The following is a 22,878-nucleotide window of genomic DNA, read 5'->3' as shown; positions in this document are numbered from 1 at the left end:
ATTGTATGAACCGTGTAGGAATTACAACCATTTTTATACATAGCCCCCCAATTTTAGGGGCTCAATAGTAATTGGACAAACTAATATAATTGTAATTAAAAGGACCAAAAGTAATTGGACAATTGGCTGCACAGCTGTTCCATGGTCAGGTTTGTGTTATTCCCTCATTAGTTAATTTACAAGTAAGCAGATAAAAGGTCAAGAGTTGATTTCAAGTGTGACATTTGCATTCGGAATTTGTTGCTGTTAACCCTCACTATGAATTCCCAAGAGCTGTCACTGCCAGTGAAGCAAGCCATCATTAGGCTGACAAATCAAAACAAACCCATCAGAGAGATAGCAAAAACATTAGGTGTGGCCAAATGAACTATTTCATACATTCTTAAAAAGAAAAAACGCACTGGTGAGCTCAGGAACACCAAAAGGCCCGGAAGACCATGGGTAACAACTGTGGTGGATGACAGAAGAATTCTTTCATTGGTGAAGAAAAACCCCTTCACAACAGTTGGCCAGATCAAGAACACCCTCCAGGAGGCAGGCGTATCTGTGTCAAAGTCAACAGACAAGAGAAGACTTCACCAGAGTAAATACTGACGGTTTACCACAAGATGTAAACCATTGGTAAGCCTCAAAAACAGGAAGAGTAGATTAGAGTTTGCCAAACAACATCTAAAAAAGCCTGTGTAGTTCTGGAACAACATCCTATGGACAGATGAGACAAAGATCAACTTGTACCAGAATGATGGGAAGAGAAGAGAAGAGTATGGAGAAGAACTGCTCATGATCCGAAGCATACCACCTCATCTGTGAAGCATGGTGGAGGTAGTGTTATGGCGTGGGCATGTATGGCTGCCAATGGAGCTGATTCCCTTGTATATATTGACGATGTGACTGCTGACAAAAGCAGCATGATGAATTTTGAAGTGTTTAGGGTTATATTATCTGCTCAAATTGAGCCAAATGCTTAAAAACTCATTGGACGGTGCTTCAAAGTGCAGATGGACAATGACCAGAAGCATACTGCGAAAGCAACCCAATACTTTTTTTAAGGCAAATAAGTATAATGTTCTGCAATGGCCAAGTCAATCACCTGACCTGAATCCAATTGAGCATGCATTTCACTTGCTGAAGGCAAAACTGAAAGCAAAACGCCACAAGAGCAAGTAGGAACTGAAGACAGCTGCAGTAAAGGCCTGGCATCTTTTACCAGATCTAATGTGTTATATTCTCCAACATTCATTTCACATTTCCACAAACTTCAAAGTGTTTCCATACAAATGGCATCAATAATATGCATATCCTTGCTTCAGGTCCTGAGCTACAGGCAGTTACATTTGGGTATGTCATTTTAGGCGAAATTATATTATATTATTATTATATTTTAAAAAGTCCGATCCTTAAGAGGTTTTAAAAAGGGGGGAGCACATATAAAACGTGCTGTAATTCCTACACCGTTCACCCGATTTGGATACAAAAACCCTCAAATTAAAGCTGAAAGTCTATACTTTATTGAATGAATTCAACTCCAATATGCTGTGGTAGACATCTAAAATAAGAATAACTTGGTCAATGTCCAAATATTTATGGAACTGACTAAGTATTCAGAGCCTTTGCTATGAGACTGAAATTGGAGACTTGATTGGATTCCACCTGTGGTAAATTCAATTGATTGGACATGATTTGGAAAGGCACACACCTGTCTATATAAGGTCCCACAGTTGACAGTGCATGTCAGAGCAAAAACCAAGCCATGAGGTCGAGGGAACTGTCTGTAGAGCTCCGAGACAGGATTGTGTCGAGGCACAGATCTGGGGAAGGGTAGCAAAACATTTCTACAGCATTGAAGGTCCCCAAGAACACAGTGGCCTCTATCAGTCTTAAATGGAAGAAGTTTGGAACCACCAAGACCTGGCCGCCCGGCCAAACTGAGCAATTGGGGGAGAAGGGCCTTGGTCAGGGAGGTGACCAAGAACCCGATGGTCACTCTGACAGAGCTCCAGAGTTCATCTGTGGAGATGGGAGAACCTTCCAGACCTTCTTGAAGAACTCCACCAATCAGGCCTTTATGGTAGACTGGTCTGACGGAAGCCACTCCTCAGTAAAAGGCACATGACAGTCCTCTTGGAGTTTGCCATAACGCACCTAAAGGACTCTATATATGGCAATTCCAGCCACCCACAACTTCTCACCTGAAGGCATTTGAAGAGGTTGGGCAAAGGCTGAAATTGGGGTTGAGAGTTACCCTTTAACGTAATTTCAGTGAAATGATGTGGAAACAACGTAGATTCAACCAGTGTGAATATACAGCAGAAGAGCTTGGGTCAGATTGATCTCATTTAATTTGCGGATTTGAAATTGAAAGGGAATTGAAAATTAAATGACCAGGCATAATTAAAATGGTGTTCTCCAGATATTAATTCATTATCCAGTCTAATCCGTTAATTTACTGAGTATGAAACCTACAGTTGAAGTCGGAAGTTTACATACACCTAGGTTGGAGTCATTAAAACTTGTTTTTCAACCACTTCACAAATGTCTTGTTCACAAACTATAGTTTTGAAGTCGGTTAGGACAGCTACTTTGTGCATGACACGTCATTTTTCCTACAATTGTTTCCAGACAGATTATTTCACTTATAATTCACTGTATCACAATTCCAGTGGGTCACAAGTTTACATACACTAAGTTGACTGTGCCTTTAAACAGCTTGGAAAATTCCAGAAAATGATGTCATGGATTTAGAAGCTCCTGATAGGTTGATTGACATAATTTAAGTCAATTGGAGCTGTATCTGTGGATGTATTTCAAGACCTACCTTCAAACTCAGTGCCTCTTTGCTTCACATCATGGGAAAATCTAAATAAATCATCCAAGACCTCAGAAAAAAATGATAGACCTCCACAAGTCTGGTTCATCCTTGGGAGCAATTTCCAAACGCCTGAAGGTACCATGTTCATCTGTACAAACAATAGTACGCACGTATAAACAGCATGGGACCACGCAGCCATCATACCGCTCAGGAAGGAGACGAGTTCTGTCTCCTAGAGATGAACGTACTTTGGTGCGAAAAGTGCAAATCAATCCAAGAACAACAGCAAAGGACCGTGTGAAGATGCTGGAGGAAACAGGTACAAAAGTATCTATATCCACAGTAAAACAAATCCTATATCGACATAACCTGTAAGGCCGCTCAACAAGGAAGAAGCCACTGCTCCAAAACCGCCATTAAAAAACGCCAGACTACGGTTTGCAACTGCACATGGGGACAAATATCATACTTTTTGGAGAAATGAAACTGGAAGTGAAACAAAAATCGGACTATTTGGCCATAATGACCATCAATTATGTTTGGAGGGAAAAGGGGGAGGCTTGCAAGCAGAAGAACACCATCCCAACCGTGAAACACGGGGGTGGGCAGCATCATGTTGTGGGGGTGCATTGCTTGCAGGACTGACTGGTGCACTTCACAAAATAGATGGCATCATGAGGGAGGAAACTTAGGTGGGTATATTGAAGCAACATCTCAAGACATCAGTCAGGAAGTTAAAGCTTGGTCACAAATGGGTCTTCCAAATTAACAATAACCCCAAGCACACTTCCAAAGTTGTGGAAAATGGCTTAACCTCTAGCGACTTGCAATCCCGTATCCGGGAGCGTAATCATAGCCTCAAGCGCATTACCATAACGCAACTTTTCCTATTCATGAAAATCGCAAATGAAATCAAATAAATATATTCAAACACAAGCTTAGCCTTTTGTTAACAACACTGTCATCTCAGATTTTCAAAATATGCATTACAGCCAACGCTAGACAAGCATTTGTGTAAGTTTATCATGGCATAATGCTATGCTAGGGTCTGCTGGCAGCAGGCAACATTTTCACGAAAATAAGAAAAGCAACCAAATTAAATCATTTACCTTTGAAGAACTTCAGATGCTTTCACTCAGGAGACTCCCAGTTAGATAGCAAATGTTCCTTTTTTCCAAAAATAATATTTTTGTAGGTGAAAAAGGTCCCGTTTGTTCATCAGTTTTGGCTGAAAAATCGACCGAAAAATACTTAAACTATAACGCCAAACTTTTTTCAAAATTTGCTCCATAATATTGACAGAAACACGGCAAACGTTGTTTAGGATCCATCCTCAAGATGTTTTTAACATATATATTATTCGATAATATATCCGTCAAGGCAATTGTTTTCTCATAAGAAGTGATTGGAAAAATGGCTACCTCAGTATTTTACGCGAGATTTTCTCTGGGAGACACCATGTGACCACTCGCCAAATATGGTCCCTTAGAGGCATTCTCCAATGGAAATGCCTAAAAAGACGTCACAATGCTGTAGACAGCTTGGGGAATGCGTGGAAAACGTAGGCTCATTCGTAGCGCATTCACAGCCATATAAGGAGTCATTGGCATGAGACGGTTTCAAAAAATGCGGCACTTCCTGATTGGATTTTTATCTGGGTTTCGCCTGTAACATCAGTTCTGTGGCACTCAGACAATATCTTTGCAGTTTTGGAAACAAGTGTTTTCTTTCCAAAGCTGTCAATTATATGCATAGTCGAGCATCTTTTCGTGACAAAATATCTTGTTTAAAAATTTAAATAGCGCCCCCTATATCCAACAGGTTAAAACCTCTTTGGGATAGGGGGCAGCATTTTCACTTTTGGATAAATAGTGTGCCCAATTTAAACTTCCTGCTACTCATGCTCAAGAATATAAGATATGCATATTATTAGTAGATTTGGATAGAAAACACTCTGCCATTTCTAAAACTGTTTGAATCATGTCTGTGAGTATAACAGAACTTATGTAGGCAAAACCCAGAGGACTAACCATTCAGAATTATTTATTTTTGAGGTCACTGTCTGTTCAATGGTTTCTCATGGGGAAACAATATTTCTTAGGCACTTGTTTGCAGTTCCTAGCGCTTCCACTGGATGTCACCAGTCTTTGGAATTTGGTTGAGGTTATTCCTTTGTGCACTGAAGAAGTACGGCCATCTAGGAAAAGGGTAATGCTGTTGAGAGTTGGGCAAGACTTGAAAAGTAGCGTTAGTTTCCTCTCGTCCTCTTTTGAAAACAGATAGACCCGTCTTCAGTTTGATCGATTATTAACGTTTAAAAATACCTAAAGTTGTATTACAAAAGTATTTTGAAATGTTTTGGCAAAGTTTACAGGTAACTTTTGAGATATTTTGTAGTGACTTTGCGCAAATTGGAAGCTGTTTTTTTCTGGATCAAACGCGCCAAATAAATGGACATTTTGGATATATATAGACGGAATTAAAAGAAACAAAAGGACCATTTGTGATGTTTATGGGACATATTGGAGTGCCAACAAAAGAAGCTCGTCAAAGGTAAGGCATGATTTATACTTTATTTCTGCGTTTTGTGTAGCGCCTGCAGGGTTGAAACATGCTACTCTCTTTGTTTACTGTTGTGCTATCATCAGATAGTAGCATCTTATGCTTTCGCCGAAAAGCCTTTTTAAAATCTGACATGTTGGCTGGATTCACAGTGAGTGTAGCTTTAATTTATTATCTTACATGTGTGATTTAATGATTTAATAAAGTTTGATTTTTATATAATTTATTTGAATTTGCCGCTCTGCATTTTCCCTGGCTTTTGGCCAAGTGAGACGCGACAGTCCCCCTATCCTAGAGAGGCTAAGGACAACAATGTCAAGGTATTGGAGTGGCCATCACAAAGCCCTGACCTCAACCCTATAGAAAATGTGTGGACAGAACTGAAAAAGTGTGTGCAATCAAGGAGGCCTACAAACGTGACTCAGTTACACCAGCTCTGTCAGGAGGAATGGGCCAAATTTCACCCAACTTATTGTGGGAAGCTTGTGGAAGGCTACCTGAAACATTTGACCCAAGATAAACAATTTAAAGGCAATGCTTCCAAATACTAATTGAGTGTATGTAAACTTCTGACCCACTGGGAATGTGATGAAAGAAATAAAAGCTGAAATAAATCATTCTCTCTACTATTATTCTGACATTTCACATTCTTAAAATAAAGTGGTGATCCTAACTGACCTAAGACAGAGCATTTTTACGAGGATTAAATGTCAGGAATTGTGAAAAACTGAGTTTAAATGTAGTTGGCTAAGGTGTATGCAAACTCCCGAATTCAACTGTATGTGTCTGAAAACTTTCCATACCCTTATGGTTTGCTACACTCAAGAACAGCAAACCCGAACAGCGAAATAAGCACTTTCTCAAGCATCAGAATACTTTTAATAGTGGACAACCTTTATTGAATCAAACCTGATCCAATAAACCAAAGCTGGTCATTTTGGTCTTGAATGAGTGACCACTGATCTAAAGACTTGTGTGCTGGAGACGGAGACCAACACTTAGGTTGTATTATTGCAGCACACACAGTCACGCAACCATACATTTCAACCATTACTCCCTGTCGCTCCACAAGCTTTAACAATTGTAATATAAAAGTCCAGCAGCTCCTGCCTCTCTTTCTCTCTCCAATCCGAAGCAAGCCCCTGCAGCTGCAATCGGAGTACTGCTGGTGCAATCGTTAGAGGCAGTCCCAGTCTATGTTTGTCGAAGTCAGCAAACAAGCACCGCCAATTAAGACTGCAGTCTAGGCCAGGGGTATTCAACTCTTACCCTACATGGTACAGAGCCAGCTGGTTTTCTGTTATACTTGATAATTAATTGCACCCAGGTCTAAATCAGTCCTTGATTAGAGGAGAAAAATTAAAACAAGCAGCGGAACTGGCTTCAGGGACCAGAGTTGAGTTTGCGGGGCCGAGGAGCTGCATTTGCACACAGTAACCCAATTAGTTTCTAACTTTCTAATTTCTTGGCCTCAGCCAACCGACTCTCTTGGAAAATCAGAGCTTTTCTCTCTTTTCCTTTCCACTTCCAGACTTATTTCAGCAGACGCTGCTCTTTTCGAGCTCTAGCAGTAAGAGCATAGCTAAAGTACACGGCCAGTGGTCTTTAGAAATAACAAATGTGTGAGCTAAGGGTTCCTGACAGAAATGGGTTGCGATTAGGGGTGATTCCAGACAATCAGTACCAAGGCGTTGGACTCTAGGGTTGAAAACCTTGGAAGGAGTAAGTGACTGCTAATGATAACAGAGCATTAGAAGAAGCTCTACTTTGTTCTAGTTGACTGGAGAGCTAAACTGTATTCAGTCAGTCTCCACTTACATCCACAGTGAAGTTTGTGGACTCCTGCGAGCGCCGGCGCACTTCGGCATACGCCATGGTCAGGCCTTTCTCAATGCGCTCGCTGAAGTTGCAGACGCGCACGTCAATGTGCCTGGGCACAAACTGCAGCACTGGATGGGAAACAGAAGAGAAGAGTTACGTTCAGACACACACTAACAACATAGTACGTACTGGGAATGCACTATTCAAATCTCCATTTCAAAAGGAGCTTGTATAGTTCGATACCAAACAGTGCTCTTACCTGAATGGACCTGGTACTGGTGGTCTGGTACCTTCCAGTAGTGTGAGATGGACAAGAAGCGTCGACTTGACTGGCGCAGGGCGTTGATGACTGATATGGCCGTGTACACCACAGGACCCGACACTGCCCGGAACACAAAGTCTGGAGGATTCTTAACAACCTTTACCAAGACACAGAAAAAAAAAACACAATTATAATTTCTCTTCCTAGCAAGAGTTATTTTAATGTTTATTCTTTCAATTCAACTCGGTCTTTCTTTTTGTCTTACTTTCAACTTCTACCATCCTCCAAGTGCAGCTGAATATCTGTTATTCAGTTCTGGCACCATGAACTACGAGGTACTGTATGTGTAGGCACACTACCGTCTCCTTTTTCACTGTACAGCATATAAACCGTTAAAAGGTAGACAGTTTCTTGAGGTCACTGCCTCTCTGCTGGGCCATGAAGTGTTGGGTGTGCAGTTAGTCATTAGTGTGGTTTGTTTATCAAAGAGCCTGGAGATTAAGAGTCCACAGGAAGTGGGCTGTCCTTCCTGGTGCGTCCCATCCCTATACCCCCACACACATGACCTGGGCCATTACACAACAGCCTCATACCCAGTGCTGCAGCTCCCTATCGCTTGATTAAACTCAGAGCATGTTGCAGCTGTTAGGCGGTTTCTTAGGGAGCCTGCGCTTTCTAATGTAAAACTAACAACAGTGCCAGCACTTTGAGGTTAGCCCTAGTTGTCATGTCAGACCACGATTATGGACTCATTTATATACAGTGCCTTCAGAAAGAATTAAGACCCCTTGACATTTTCCACATTTTGTTACATTACAGCCTTATTCTAAAATTGATTGATGAAATAAAACTATTTCCTCAGCAAACTACACACAATACCCCATAACGACAAAGTGAAAACAGGTTTTTAAACATTTTTACAAATGTATTAAAAATATTTAAAAAACATACCTTATTTACATAAGTATTCAGACCCTTTGCTATGAGACTCAAAATTGAGCTCAGGTGACCTGTTTCCATTAAGCATCCTTGAGATGTTTCTACAACTTGATTGGAGGCTACCTGTGGTAATTTCAATTGATTGGACATGATTTGGAAAGGCACACACCTGTCTATATAATGTCCCACAGTTGACAGTGCATGTCAGTGCAAAAACCAAGCCATGAGGTTGAAGGAACTGTACGTAGAGTTCCGAGACACAGATCTGGGGAAGGGTACCAAAAAAATAATGAAGGTTCCTCAAAACAAAGATTAGAACCACCGAGACTCTTCCTAGAGTTGGCCACCTGGCCAAACTGAGCAATTGGGGGAGAAGGGCCTTGGTCAGGGAGGTGACCAAGAACCCGATGGTCACTCTGACAGAGCTCCAGAGTTCCTCAGTGGAGATGGGAGAACCTTCCAGAAGGACAACCATCTCTGCAGCACTCCACCAATCAGGCTTTTATGGTAGAGTGGCCAGACGGAAGCCACTCCTCAGTAAAGGCACATCTTGGCCTTCTTGGAGTTTGCCAAAAGGGACCTAAATACTCTCAGACCATGGGAAACATGATTCTCTGATGTCTGATGAAACCAATTCTATCCTCTTTGGATTGAATGCCAAGCGGTGAAGCATGGTGGTGGCAGCATCATGCTGTGGGAAGGTTTTTCAGTGTCAGGGACTAGTCAGGATCGAGGCAAAGATGAACGGAGAAAAGTACAGAGAGAATTTTTTCCCCTTTTTCATGGTATCCAATTGTTGTAGTTGTCTCAATTGTTGTAGTTGTCTCATCGCTACAACTCCCGTACGGGCTCGGGAGAGACGAAGGTTGAAAGTCATGCGTCCTCCGATACACAACCCAACCAAGCCGCACTGCTTCTTAACACAGCACGCATCCAACCCGGAAGCCAGCGCGGGTTGCGCCGGAGGAAACACCGTGCACCTGGCCACCTTGGTTAGCGCACACTGCGCCCAGCCCGCCACAGGAGTCGCTGGTGCGCGATGAGACAAGGACACCCCTACCGACCAAGCCCTCCCTAACCCGGGCGACGCTAAGCCAATTGTGCTTAGCGTCGGCCGGACCTCCCGGTCGCGGCCGGTTACGACAGAGCCTGGGCGCGAACCCAGGGACTCTGATGGCACAGCTGGCGCTGCAGTACAGCGCCCTTAACCACTGCGCCACCCGGGAGGCCCTTACAGAGAGAACTTTGACGAAAACATGCTCCAGGGTGCTCAGGACCTCAGACTGGGGCAAAGGGTCACCTTCCAACAGGACAAAAACCCTTAGTACACAGCCAAGACAAGGCAGGAGTGGCTTCGGGACACGTCTCTGAATGTCTTTGAGTGGCTCAGACAGATCCCGAACTTGAACCCGATCGAACATCTCTGGAGAGACCTGAAAATAGCTGGGCAGCAACGCTCCCCATCGAACCTGACAGAGCTTGAGAAGATCTGCAGAGAGGAATGGGAGAAACTCCCCAAATACAGGTGTGCCAAGCTTGTAGCATCATACCCAAGAAGACTTGATGCTGTAATCGCTGCCAAAGGTGCTTCAACAAAGCAATGAGTAAAGGGTCTGAATACTTATGTAAATGTGATATTTCAGTAGTTTTTTTTGTAATACATTTGCAAAAATGTTAAATGTAACATTTTGCTTTGTCATTATGGGGTATTGTGTGTAGATTGATGAGGAAAAAAACAATTTACATCAATTTTAGAATAAGGCTGTAACGTAACAAAATGTAGAAAAAGTCAAGGGGCCTGAATACTTCCCAGATGCACTGCATAACATAACATAATCTATGTAAAGACTGAAGAAAAAGTCTGCTTTTTCAGTTCACTCTTATCTCAACCCATTTCGTGAGGTATTGAAGTGAAGAATAAAGCCCAATAAAAATGCCCCATGCTGCATAATAATGTACCTGCAGTTCAACTGACTTATTGAATTCAGTCTTCAGGACATCTCGGACTTGGGATTTGGCATATCCAACAGTGGCCCCAGCCGGAAAACCTGCATAGGAAGATGGAAGCACACATAGGTAGTAAATCTCATTATCAGATCATTATCTCATCTCACATTATCTCATCTCTCATTGATAAATGATGTTATAGATTCATTTAGTGGACAATATTATCAAAACATTACATTAAAAACCATGACTTTCATACTAAAAGGGATAAGACATAGTTTTTGATTATATCTTAGTAACATTGATTAGGTTGACATTCCACATAATGTTGCTGCATTAAAAAAGTATATTAATACGACAAAGAGGTAATACAACTTACCGACTTCAACAAAGTACACAGGCTTGGTGACGTTACAGAGGTACTGGCGGCCTATGGTTGTAGGTGGGCTCTTAGTAGTAGTTAGGAGGGTAGTGGTGGTGGCCAGAGCGGTGGTTGTAGAGGCCTCAGTAGTGATGCTGGTAGTAGTAGTGGTGGTGGTGGTGGCAGGATCAGTTGTGGAAATGTCTACACCGCTAACTGTAGTCTGGCTGTCGTTGGTCACTGCTGTGACAGGACTATCAGTAACAACGCCTTGGTCAGCCATGACTGACACCGGGGGGATGGTGGTGGCATTGGTGGCTGGTTCTGTCGGGCCTGAGGTGACATTGGGGGGTAATTCTGTCTGGCCGGGAAATGGGGAGAAGGCTATAGAGTTGGTCACCACAGGAGTTACGAAAGAGGTGCTGAGGAGGGCCGTCTCTGTGGCGGAGGGAGAGACGTACCACAGGATGTCTGTCTCCGAGGCAGTAGCACTAGGCTGCAGTGACACTAAGACAGAGCTGTTGTCCAGTCCGACACTGGAGGTGGCCATGGGGCTCGTCCATTCACCGGATACCTGACCAGTGACACCCCACAGAGAGGACGAGAGGTCCATGGAGGGAGTTGGCACTACTGAAGCCTCCAAGAATGGCACTGAGACATTCAGCGGAGTCATCTCCATAGTGTTTGCTGTGGTCGTATTCAGAGGCTCTGAGCTGGAGATATCAGCGGAGGACTCTTCGATCCAGGAAGTGTTGTCAGAAGGCTGGACCTCCACTCCATCCACTCCATAGAAGGCTGTGAGCATGTGGCTGAGGTCCACAGTGAAGGTGCTGGTGGCCACGATGTGCGTGGTGCTGATGGACATCAGGGAGAAATGCCTGGAGGTGGTGGTCACGTTAGTGCCCCTGTGTTCTTCTGAGTCATCCTTGGTCAGCTGGATGGTGTAGTACTCCAGGCTATTCATGTCTGGTAAGAGGAGGTCTGTTGGTTCAACCATAAAGGTATCTGTCCAGTCAACATCTGAACCTCCTGGTAAATCCCCTTGAGGTGTTGGTATTTGTGTTGAGGCTAGCGTGGGGTGACTGGGAGAGGGATGGATGGGGAGAGGAACGGACGTGGGGGCCACACTTCCGACGCTAGAGCTGTAAGCCGCTGTTGTGAGACTAGGTGAAGACGTCATGTGACGCATCGAGGAGAAGGACACGCCGACCCTGGAGGGGAAGGAGGTGTCGTAGCTTTCCGCGTTGGAGTCCTCCAGGTCGTACATGTCCGTGGGCAGATTGGTGACCAGGGAGAAGTCGTCCCTTTCCAAGCCCATGTAGGACGCGGTCTCCAGGTAGTCTCCGGAGCCCCAATCCACCACCATGGTGTTGGTGGGGAAGAAGTCCTCAGGAGGGACCATGGTGGGCTCGGACGAGGAGGACGTGGTGTGAGGGTTCAGAAAAGGCACGTAGCTGGGAGCCAGCTGCATCTCAGGTGATGGTTTCGGGAGCATGTGGATATCCTGAGCAGCATCGCCCTTCTGCATGAGCTCACTGCTGGGACGAAGGTGATCCAGATAGATTAACCTACTTGAGGGATCAAGTTTGGGATCCAGCAAGAGATCGCCTAAACTCTGGGACATGTCTGGATTAGGTTTAGACTCTGGCCTGGCTTGGTCTGACTGGGCTTCTACATCTACCAGATCGTCAACAGGCAGTCTAGGCTGGCCGAGGGGTCCAACAGGAAGTGATGTCATAAATGCAGGGGTTGTCTGTTTTGATGAGTCTTGCTGGTTGCTGGGGGATAATAATGGAGGTTCATCTGGAGCTCTCTCATTAGAGTTTGGGACAATGAACTGTACCAATGTAGTCCAACTGGTGGCTGTAGAGAGGTTCAAGGGTGTTGTGGATTTGTTGGACTGTGGTCCGAGAGGTTTCTGGTGTGGTACTGTAACAAGGGTTGGAGAGAAAATTGCCATGGTTGAGTCAGGACCATAGAGCTTCAGCTCCCTTGAGAGTCTGGTAGGGCCTTTAGGTTGTTGCTGAAGGCCAACCACAGGCACTGAGGAGCTTAAAGTGGGAGTGGAGAGAGGGTCTGGACCAATGGGGAGGGGATCTCTAGAAGTCAATGATTTGGAGTTTTGAGAAGCTGAAATACCCCATTGAGTAAGTGTTAGTGTAGATTCAGGTGGTAGGTGACCAGGTGAAGGGAGAGCTGTAGTTGTAGTGTCATCTGGGTGCTCAGAGGCCTCAGTGTGTGAAACAAATAAGGCTGAGGGTGATTCAGTCCAGCTTGATGCTTCTTCCCGAAACTCATCCAACACAGTGGGATCCAACGAAGAACAGTCAACTGAAAAATAAACAACATCAAACATGAACATGAATGGTAAATTATAGATCAGATAAGTTATCTGTGAGTAGCCTAACTAAGACTGCACTGAAATAAAGTACTGTGGAAAATAGCGTGCTCTTCAAATGGACTAAGAGATCAATATGATCTCATTCTCATTGAAGACTTGTTGTTGATATACAGTGAAGCTTTTTCATTTCATTTTCTTGCTCAGTGAGTTTTGGCAACAACAACCTTTGGAAATGACCAGGAAGGAAGCCATCCATCACTCTTCAGAGAACAAAGTAGGCTATAAATGTTGAACAAAATTGCAGGATCATATCAAACACTGGATAAAGTCAACCGATTTAGCCTAGTGACTCAAAGGGGAAAAGCTGTGGGGGTATTTCCACACAGGCATATAATTATAGACATGTCCTACATCACATCAATAGGACTCAAATATGTTCTGCCAGGCTCTTTAGCCTTAATTAGTAGGCTACTTTTCTCCATAGAATAAACATTGATCTGTGACTGTCAATAAATAACATACAAATTAATGAGAAGAATCATGAATGGTCCCAAGGACATAATATAGGATTACCATTTATCATCGGAGGGCTCCATATGGGCCTAATCTGATCCTCACCTCTGGAGCAAAGGTTATGGGATGATTATTGGGTGCTAAAGGTACAAAATTGAGGCCTATTCTTCATCTGTCGTGGTTAGGGATGGGGAGCAGGCCTACTCAATTACATATAATCTGATTACAAAAAAACTGTGACTGTAATCAGTTACTTTACCAGCAAAAATATTGTAATCAGATTACAGATACTTTTGAAAAACGAAATGATTACTTCTTGGATTACTTTTAAATTCAGAAAGGATGTGTGCTGAGAAAAAAATACATTATGACACCTTTCTGTTTTCTCAATGACATTCAATTCAGCATCGGAAAAAAGGTGCAAGTTTAAGTTTGTTCCACCTGAGCGAGTCTGACCACATGTCAGAGATAACTATGATGACACACCAAATGTGTTTGATGGATCCTTTTTGTCTTCTTGTAATGCCTCTTAAGGGGAAAGTAATCCAAAAGTAATCAGATTATGTTACTGAATTTTAGTAATCCAAAAGTTACATTACTGATTAGGACTATGCTACAATTTTAGACAGGTAACTAACTAGCAACTGTAACGTAATAAAAGTAATGAAATCCACACTAAAACGTCAACTTAAGTCTGATAGCCTAATTTGAGTAGGCCAGTTTAAGTGCAAAAAGACTCCAACCAACAACGTTACATAAAATGTACAATACCACTTATAGGCTGCGACATTGTGTTTGTGCACTTCTACAAAATCACTACAGTGCCTCAGGCATCAGGCTAATCACTAGTCTAACTAATGCAGTACCATTTGCCAAAGTGGCTGTAAAATGGAAAAATCTATTCAGAACCACAAAACACCGTTACAGCCCAGTGTGACTGGATGCACACAACAACGACAACTAAAGTTATCCACAGAACCCTCATGGAACAGCTTTAGCGTGATCCACAGCAGTGAATAAACAGGTCAGGCTATCTCACAGTGCACATTTTGTGATGGTGTACTATCATTTAATTTGTGTGTATGATAATACATGTTGTTTGTATAGCCTAATTAATGTTATGTGTGGATGAGGATATATGGAGACCATATGTTCCAGGCTGAAAACCTCAGGTCATTCTAGTTTAAGGGTCCAAAGTGAGCTACGTACCGAAGCACACAAGTAGGAACAACTAGCTAGTTACCATAACATTTTCTGGTGCTTGACCTTCGTATGTCCCTATCCTCCCTCATCACAAGCAATTGTATATTATATTCAAAAGCCATCACAAACCTAACAGGACTAATTCTAGTCATTTTGTAGAGTGGGGTTTTGTTGGGCACTGAAGTGCTGTAATGGACCATACGTCTTCGCTGATGCAGTGAGTATGTTTCTGACTAACTTGCCAGACTAGAGAGTGCTAGAGAGTGCCAACGGCCTTTCTTCAGTAATTTGCTTCTTGCGTAACTTAAGCATCATGCATGATTTAATTGGGAACTGCCATGATTACACAAGTCACAGTCTAATACACGTGTGTGTGACCCGTGTTTTGTGTGTATATGTGCGTGGGTGCGTGTGCTTGTGTTTCCGGGGCAGGGTCTGTGTGTGAGCTGCCGGGAAGCCATGAGTACCACGCTACAACACTTTGAATAATTCATAGTAGTGGGCCTTCAAATCGGGTTCCAAAGAGCTGTATCAATTTGCCTAGTTTATATTCTAAACCCTGTTCTATAAATGTTCCATTAGAATTGCGCTTAAAGTCCAAACAGAGGCTTGTGATGTTGAATCAGGGAACTTTGAGAACCAGAAAGCTGTATTACCCTGCCATCAGACGAGAGGTGTACTGTACTGTATGTCATCCCAGTTAGATTACTAGGCAGATCAGACATCTGTATTACCCTGCCATCAGACGAGAGGTGTACTGTACTGTATGTCATCCCAGTTAGATTACTAGGCAGATCAGACAGCTGAGTTGAGGTGGTCTCCTAATGGTAACTGAGATGGTATCTTGAAGAAAGTAGATTGTTAACATGAACCTTCTGGAGGAATACTGTGAGTGTGTGAGTATCAGGTTTTGTTTACACTGAGGTGAACTCATGGCAGGTAACCAACAGGAAGCTGCTGAGGGGAGAACGGCTCATAATAATATCCGGAACGGAGCAGAATGGAACGGCATCAAACACCTGGAAAACATGCCCTTTCAGAAAGTGTAGCCATAGCTTATTCGCAAGAGATCTTATTGATTTTATGGGTGAGATAGAGAAACGCTGAGTCCACAGTTTCATTTGAGAGGACGCAATAAAGAAAGCAAAATACGTTAGAAAAAGGATCCGACTTTCTGTAATTCTTCTGTAACGTAGGCGTATCTAATGTAAACTTAACAGGGATCTTCATCTATTCTGTTGGGTGTTAAAGCAGTGAAGTGAGCTTGATCGGGCTATGGGCTTCAGTATGCCATGCTACTGTAAATGTTTTATACTGTCTGTGTGACTCATGCTTGAGAGAACATTAGAGGGACTTCAGAGTTCAGACCCTGACTAGGCATCACTAGCAGCACAAGCCACAAACAGACTCATCATATGGAGTGACTCAGCAACTGCCTGCCATGTCTCTGCTCTCTGTATGAGCTCTCTACACATCAAAACAACCACAGTACCAGATGACATCTATTTATACAAAAGAAAGATAGAGGAAAACTCTTAAAACACACACATCATCATCATACAACCCAAACTACCAAGAACCAGTGAGAGATCCAGCCAAATAACCACAGCTGCTCAGACATCTAGACTGGCTATGATGCATCTGAACTTTGTTTGTGGAGATGAACTTGAACTCAATCAAGGTGCTCTTTTCGATCTTTGGTTTCCTTCATTGCTCACATTCAGTCAATATGTTAGATCTAGACAGTGGCTGGCTCCCCTAAGAGGAAAACATGCTAAATGCTATCCTATGGTTCTGTAACATGTAAGCTGGGAGATGTACGCTGGGAAGATAATCAGGCAGGTGATTGAGTCCAGGTGAGTCTGATGAGGTGCTGATGCGCATGACGATGGTGACAGGTGTGCATAAAAATGAGCGGCCCGACGACCTTGAGCGCCGGAGAGGGAGTATACGTGACAGTACCCCCTCCCTGACATGTGGCTCAAGGCGCATGACGCAGACCAGAGGGACGATCCCGGGGACCAGGAGCAGGCCGATCCCTTCTGCTGAGGTGCGGGATCCTGACGAGCCGGCTGAGGTGCAGGAGCCTGACGAGCCGGGTGAGGCATGGGGAGCCTGCTGAGCCAACCGAGTCTTGAGAACCTAACGAGACAGCTGAGGCACGGGAGCTTGACGAGCTAGCTGAGGCATCCTCGGTATACTCGGCAACGGACGCTTGGCGGGGCAACCAGGTCTTGTAAACCTGACAAGCCGGCTAAGGCATGGAAGCCTGACGGGGCAGCTGACGAATCCGCGGTTGCTCCACTAGTGGCACCCGGACCCGACATCACCTACACTAACAAAAAGATTTATAAACAAAATTGTCATGCACCTATGCACTTAAATAGCAAATGGAGGATGCTTTTCCCATGGTTCATTTTCATGCCAGACAGGTAGGCTATACTCCGGTTGTAAAGTGAAGCAATGTGCTTAATATTAGGAAAGTTGAGAAATAAATATAGTAGGCCTAGCCTATAGAAAGGCGATGGGATCCTCCTCTTTTTAATAGAGGCCATCAAAACTCTTAACTTCACTAGGGTAGAGGGCAGCATTTGGAATTTTGGATGAAAAGCATGCCCAAATTAAACTGCCTGCTACTCAGGCCCAGAAGATAGGATATGCATATAATTAGTATTTTTGGATAGAAAACACTCTAAAGTTTCCAAAACTGCTAAAATAATGTCAGTGAGTATAACAGAACTGATATGGCTGGCAAAAACCAGAGGAAAATCCAACCAGAAAGTACTATTATTTTGAAAGGCTGTTTTTCCATTGAAAGCCTATCCACCATACAAAGACTTAGGACCCAGTTCACGAGCTCCGTAGCTTCCTCTACATGTGGCCAGTCTTTAGGCATTGTTTCAGGCTTTTACTCTGAAAAATGAGGGACATACAGCACTTTCAATCAGTGGCCAGTGGACATTTCCATTCATCAGCCATGCGCCCTGATTGTGAACGCGTCTTTCTTGTTTCTCTTTTCCTATTGACAAAGTTTTTGTCCGGTTGAAATATTATTGATTATTTATGACAAAAACAACCGGAGGATTGATTTTAAACATTGTTTGGCATGTTTCAACTAACTTTTGTTGTACTTGCGCCTTCTGCATTCGGATTATTGGACAAAATGCGTGAACAAAAAGGAGGTTTTTGGTCATAAAGAGGGACATTATCGAACAAAACAAACATTTATTGTCTAACATGGAGACCTGGGAGTACCACCAGATGAAGATCATAAAAGGTAAGTGATTAATTTTAATTTATTCTTACTTTTGTGACACCTATCCTTGTTTGGAAAATGGCTGTATGGGTTTCTGTGGCTAGGAGCTGACCTAACATAATCGCAAAGTGTGCTTTCGCCGTAAATCTGACTCAGCAGTTGCATTAAGGAGAAGTATATCTACAATTCCATGCTTAACACTTGTATAGTTTTTCAATGTTTATGATGAGTATTTCTGTTATTTGATGTGGCTCTCTGCACTTTCACCGGTTGTTTGTTTGAGACAATGCATTTCTGACCATAACCAATGTAATGTAAACTGAGATTTCTGGATATAAATATGAACTTTATTGAACAAAACATACATGTATTGTGTAACATGAAGTCCTATGAGTGCCAGCTGATGAAGATCATCAAAGGTTGGTGATACATTTTATCTCTATTTCTGCTTTTTGTGACTCCTGTCTTTGGCTGTAAAAATGGCTGTGTTTTTCTGTGACTAGGTACTGACCTAACATAATCGTTTAGTGTACTTTCGTCGTAAAGCCTTTTTGAAATCGGACACTGTGGTTGTATTTACAAGAAGTTTATCTTTAAAATGGTGGATAATACTTGTATGTTTGAGGAATTTTAATTATGGGATTTCTGTTGTTTTGAATTTGGCGCCCTGCAATTTCACTGGCTGTTGTTGAGGTGGGACGCTACCGTCCCACTGGTGCCAGAGGTTAACTTGCATAGCCTATAGAAATGTTAAGCAACATGAGCTCATAGGCAATGATTTTCGATTGCATTTGCATTGACGTCAGAGTGATTATTTGTATTTATTATGGATCCTCATTACCTGCTGCTTTACTCCTCCTGGGGTACAGCAAAATTAAGGTAGTTTATACAATTTTAAAACATTACAATACTTTCTCAGGTTTTACAACACACTGTGTGCCCTCAGGCCCCTACTCCACCACTACCACATATCTACATTACTAAATCCATGTGTATGTATAGTGCGTATGTTATCGTGTGTGTGTGTGTGTGTGTGTGTGTGTGTGTGTGTGTGTGTGTGTGTGTGTGTGTGTGTGTGTGTGTGTGTGTGTGTGTGTGCGCATGTGTCTGTGCCAATGTTTGTGTTGCTTCACAGTCCCAGCTGTTCCACAAGGTTTTTTATAATCTGTTTTTTTTTAATCTAATTTTACTGCTTTGCGTCAGTTACTTGATTTGGAATAGAGTTCCATGTAGTCATGGCTCTATGTAGTACTGTGTGCCTCCCATAGTCTGTTCTGGATTTGGGAACTATGAAGAGACCTCTTGTGGGGTATGCATGGATGTCCGAGCTGTGTGCCAATAGTTTAGACAGAGAGCTCAGTGCATTCAACATGTCAATACCTCTCATAAATAAAAGTAGTGATGAAGTCAATCTCTCCTCCACTTTCAGTCAGGAAAAACTGACATGCATATTATTAATATTAGCTCTCTGAGTACATCCAAGGGCCAGCCATGCTGCCCTGTTCTGAGCCAATTACAATTTTCCTAAGTCCTTTTTTGTGGCACCTGACCACACGACTGAACAGTAGTCAAGGTGCGACAAAACTAGGGCCTGTAGGACCTGCTTTGTTGATAGTGATGTTAAGAGGGCAGAGCATCGCTTAATTATAGACAGACTTCTCCCCATCTTAGCTACTATTGCATCAATATGTTTTGACCATGACAGTTTACAATCTAGTGTTAGTCACATCTAGTGTTAGTCATCTCAACTTGCTCAATTTCCACATTATTTATTAGAAGATTTAGTTGAGGTTTAGGGTTTAGTGAGTGTTTTGTTCCAAATACAATGCTTTTAGTTTTAGAAATATTTGGGGCTAACTTATTCCTTGTCACCCACTCTGAAACTAACTGCAGCTCTTTGTTACGTGTTGCAGTAATTTCAGTCGCTGTAGTAGCTGACGTGTATAGTATTGAGTCATCTGCATACATAGAAACTCTGGCTTTACTCAGTCAGTGGCATGTTGTTAGTAAACATTTTAAAAAGCAAGGGTCTTAAACAGCTACCCTGGGGAATTCCTGATTCTAACTGGATGACATTTGATAAGCTTCCATTAAAGAACGCCCTCTGTGTTCTGTTAGAAAAGTAACTCTTTATCCACATTATAGCAGGGGGTGTAAAGCCATAACACATACATTTTTCCAGCAGTAGACAATAATGTCAAAATCTGCACTGAAGTCTAACAAGACAGCCCCCACAATCATTTTATCATCAATTTCTCAGCCAATCATCAGTCATTTGTGTATGTACTATGCTTGTTGCGTGTCCTTCCCTATAAGCATGCTGAAATTCTCTTGTCAATTTGTTTACTGTAAAATAGCATTGTATCTTTTCAAACACCATTTTTTCCAGAAGTTTACTTAGGGTTGGTAACAGGCTGATTGGTCAGCTATTTGAGCCAGTAAAAGGGGCTTTACTATTCTTGGGTAACGGAATGACTTTAGCTTCCCTCCAGGCCACACACTGTCTAGTAGGCTTAAATTGAAGATGTGGCAAATAGGAGTGGCAATATCGTCTGCTATTATCCTCAGTAGAGGGACAATAGAGTGCTGAGTACCAGGCACTTAGCAAGTTTGGTAGGCTACTAATGACCATCAGCAGCATCAGAGCTCAGTTTTGGAGAAGCCTTGTTACCGTGACTAAATGGTCACGTGGAATTTGACTGCGGTCATGACTCGTAACCACAGGTTTGGCGGTAATACGGTCACCATAACAGCCCTAAATCAGGCCAACATGTTCCTTTTTCTTGGCTGTCCTGAAAATGAGTAGTGTCTCAGTGCCTGAATATTGCAGAGCGTACACTAGCTAGCTAACTTCCATATGGCCTGCAGCGCCACGGGGCGCCAAACGTTTGAACCCCAGCAGCTGGGTAACACTCCTCCACACCTCCCTCCTTTTGATGACCATTAGTAACACACAAACAGAGAGAGAGCGAGATAGATATATAAAGAGAGAGAGAGAGAGCGAGAAAAATAAAAATGTCTATATTCTTTAAAAACGTTTGAGTGTAATGTTTACTAATGTTTCCCTTGTTAATTTCCCTTTTGTTTATTGTCTATTTCATTTGCTTCGACAATGTAAACTGTTTAAAATGTTTCCCATGCCAATAAAGTCCTTTGAATTGAATGAGAGAGACAGACAGAGACAGAGAGAGAGACCTTCTGCACAGATTCTGCCAGACCTAGGCCCTGACAGTAAAACTCAGTAAGACCAAAATAAGGGTGTTCCAAAAAAGGTCCAGTCGCCAGGACCACATATACAAATTCCATCTAGACACCGTTGCCCAAGAGCACACAAAAAACTATACATAACTTGGCCTAAACATCAGCGCCACAAGTAACTTCCACAAAGCTGTGAACGATCTGAGAGACAAGGTAAGAAGGGCATTCTATGCCATCAAAAGGAACATAAAATTCGACATACCAATTTGAGACTGCATGCAGAATTCCGCAAAAATATCCTCTGTGTACAACGTAGAACACCAAATAATGCATGCAGAGCAGAATTAGGCCGATACCCGCTGATTATCAAAATCCAGAAAAGATCCGTTAAATTCTCCAACCACCTAAAAGGAACCGATTCCCAAACCTTCCATAACAAAGCCATCGTCTACAGAGTGATGAACCTGGAGAAGAGTCCCCTAAGCAAGCTGTTCCTGGGGCTCTGTTCACAAACAAACCCCACAGAGCCCCAGGACAGCAACACAATTAGACCCAACCAAATCATGAGAAAACAAAAAGATAATTACTTGACACATTGGAAAGAATTAACAAAAGAAACAGAGCAAACTAGAATGCTATTTGGTCCTAAACAGAGAGTACACAGTGGCAGAATACCTGACCACTGTGACCGACCCAAACTTAAGGAAAGCTTTGACTATGTACAGACTCAGTGAGCATAGCCTTGCTATTGAGAAAGGCCACCGTAGAGACACCTCCCTCTCTCCCTCTGCTTAATGCTGGGCCTGAGAGGAAGCTACTAGCTACAGAAGCATCCTTCATTAGACAGAAACATTGTTACTTCTTACAGTGTCTCGGCCTTCAGAAAGTGTTCACATCCCTTGACTTTTTCCACATTTTGTTGTGTTACAGCCTGAATGTAAAATGGATTCGATTGAGATTTTGTAACACTGGCCTACACACAATACCAAAGTTTAATATTGTTGAAATTGATCGACATGAATTAAAAATGTATTAAAAATGAAAAGCTGAAAGGTCCCTTTTGTTATGGCAAGCCTTTTATTTTATTTATTTCAACTTTATTTAACCAGGTAGGCTAGTTGAGGACAAGTTCTCATTTACAACTGCAACCTGGCCAAGATAAAGCAAAGCAGTGTGACACAAACAACAACACAGAGTTACACTTGGAATAAACAAACATACAGTCAATAACACAATAGATGAAAAAAATTATATATACAGTGTGCAAATGAGGTAAGATAAGGGAGGTAAGGCAATAAATAGGCCATAGTGGCAAAATAATTTAGTAATTAAACACTGAAGTGATAGAAGTGCAGAAGATTAATGTGCAAGTAGAGATACTGGGGTGCAAAGGAGCAAAAAAAGAAATACCAGTATGGGGATGAGGTAGTTGGTTGGGCTATTTACAGATGGGCTATGTACAGGTGCAGTGATCTGTGAGCTGCTCTGACAGCTGGTGCTTAAAGTTAGTGAGGGAAATATGGGTCTCCAGCTTCAGTGATATTTGCAATTCGTTCCAGTTATTGGCAGCAGAGAACTGGAAGGAAAGGTGGCCAAAGGAGGAATTGGCTTTGGCTTTCCTAACTGCCTGTGTATATTGGTTCCTAACTTCCCTGAAAAGTTGCAT

At 42.7% G+C, this 22,878-nt stretch overlaps 1 protein-coding gene across 3 annotated transcripts in view; it reads right to left on the bottom strand.

Moving 5' to 3' along the window:
- si:ch211-1e14.1 (UPF0606 protein KIAA1549) overlaps positions 1-22,878 on the bottom strand; it is a 91,506-nt gene that overhangs the window by 37,709 nt on the left and 30,919 nt on the right. For all 3 annotated transcript variants that reach the window (XM_036977762.1, XM_036977756.1, XM_036977764.1), the window contains exons 3-6: positions 10,720-13,032; positions 10,353-10,441; positions 7,452-7,611; positions 7,190-7,320 (exon numbers count right to left, since the gene is read on the bottom strand). In XM_036977762.1, the coding sequence (XP_036833657.1) occupies positions 7,190-7,320; positions 7,452-7,611; positions 10,353-10,441; positions 10,720-13,032 (2,693 nt within the window). The remainder of the gene's footprint in view (positions 1-7,189; positions 7,321-7,451; positions 7,612-10,352; positions 10,442-10,719; positions 13,033-22,878) is intronic.

Source organism: Oncorhynchus mykiss, chromosome 1 (genome assembly GCF_013265735.2).
Source record: "Oncorhynchus mykiss isolate Arlee chromosome 1, USDA_OmykA_1.1, whole genome shotgun sequence".
NCBI lineage: Eukaryota > Metazoa > Chordata > Actinopteri > Salmoniformes > Salmonidae > Oncorhynchus > Oncorhynchus mykiss.
The sequence above is the reverse complement of the archived record's forward strand: the minus strand, read 5'-3'. Positions and strand labels throughout refer to the sequence as shown.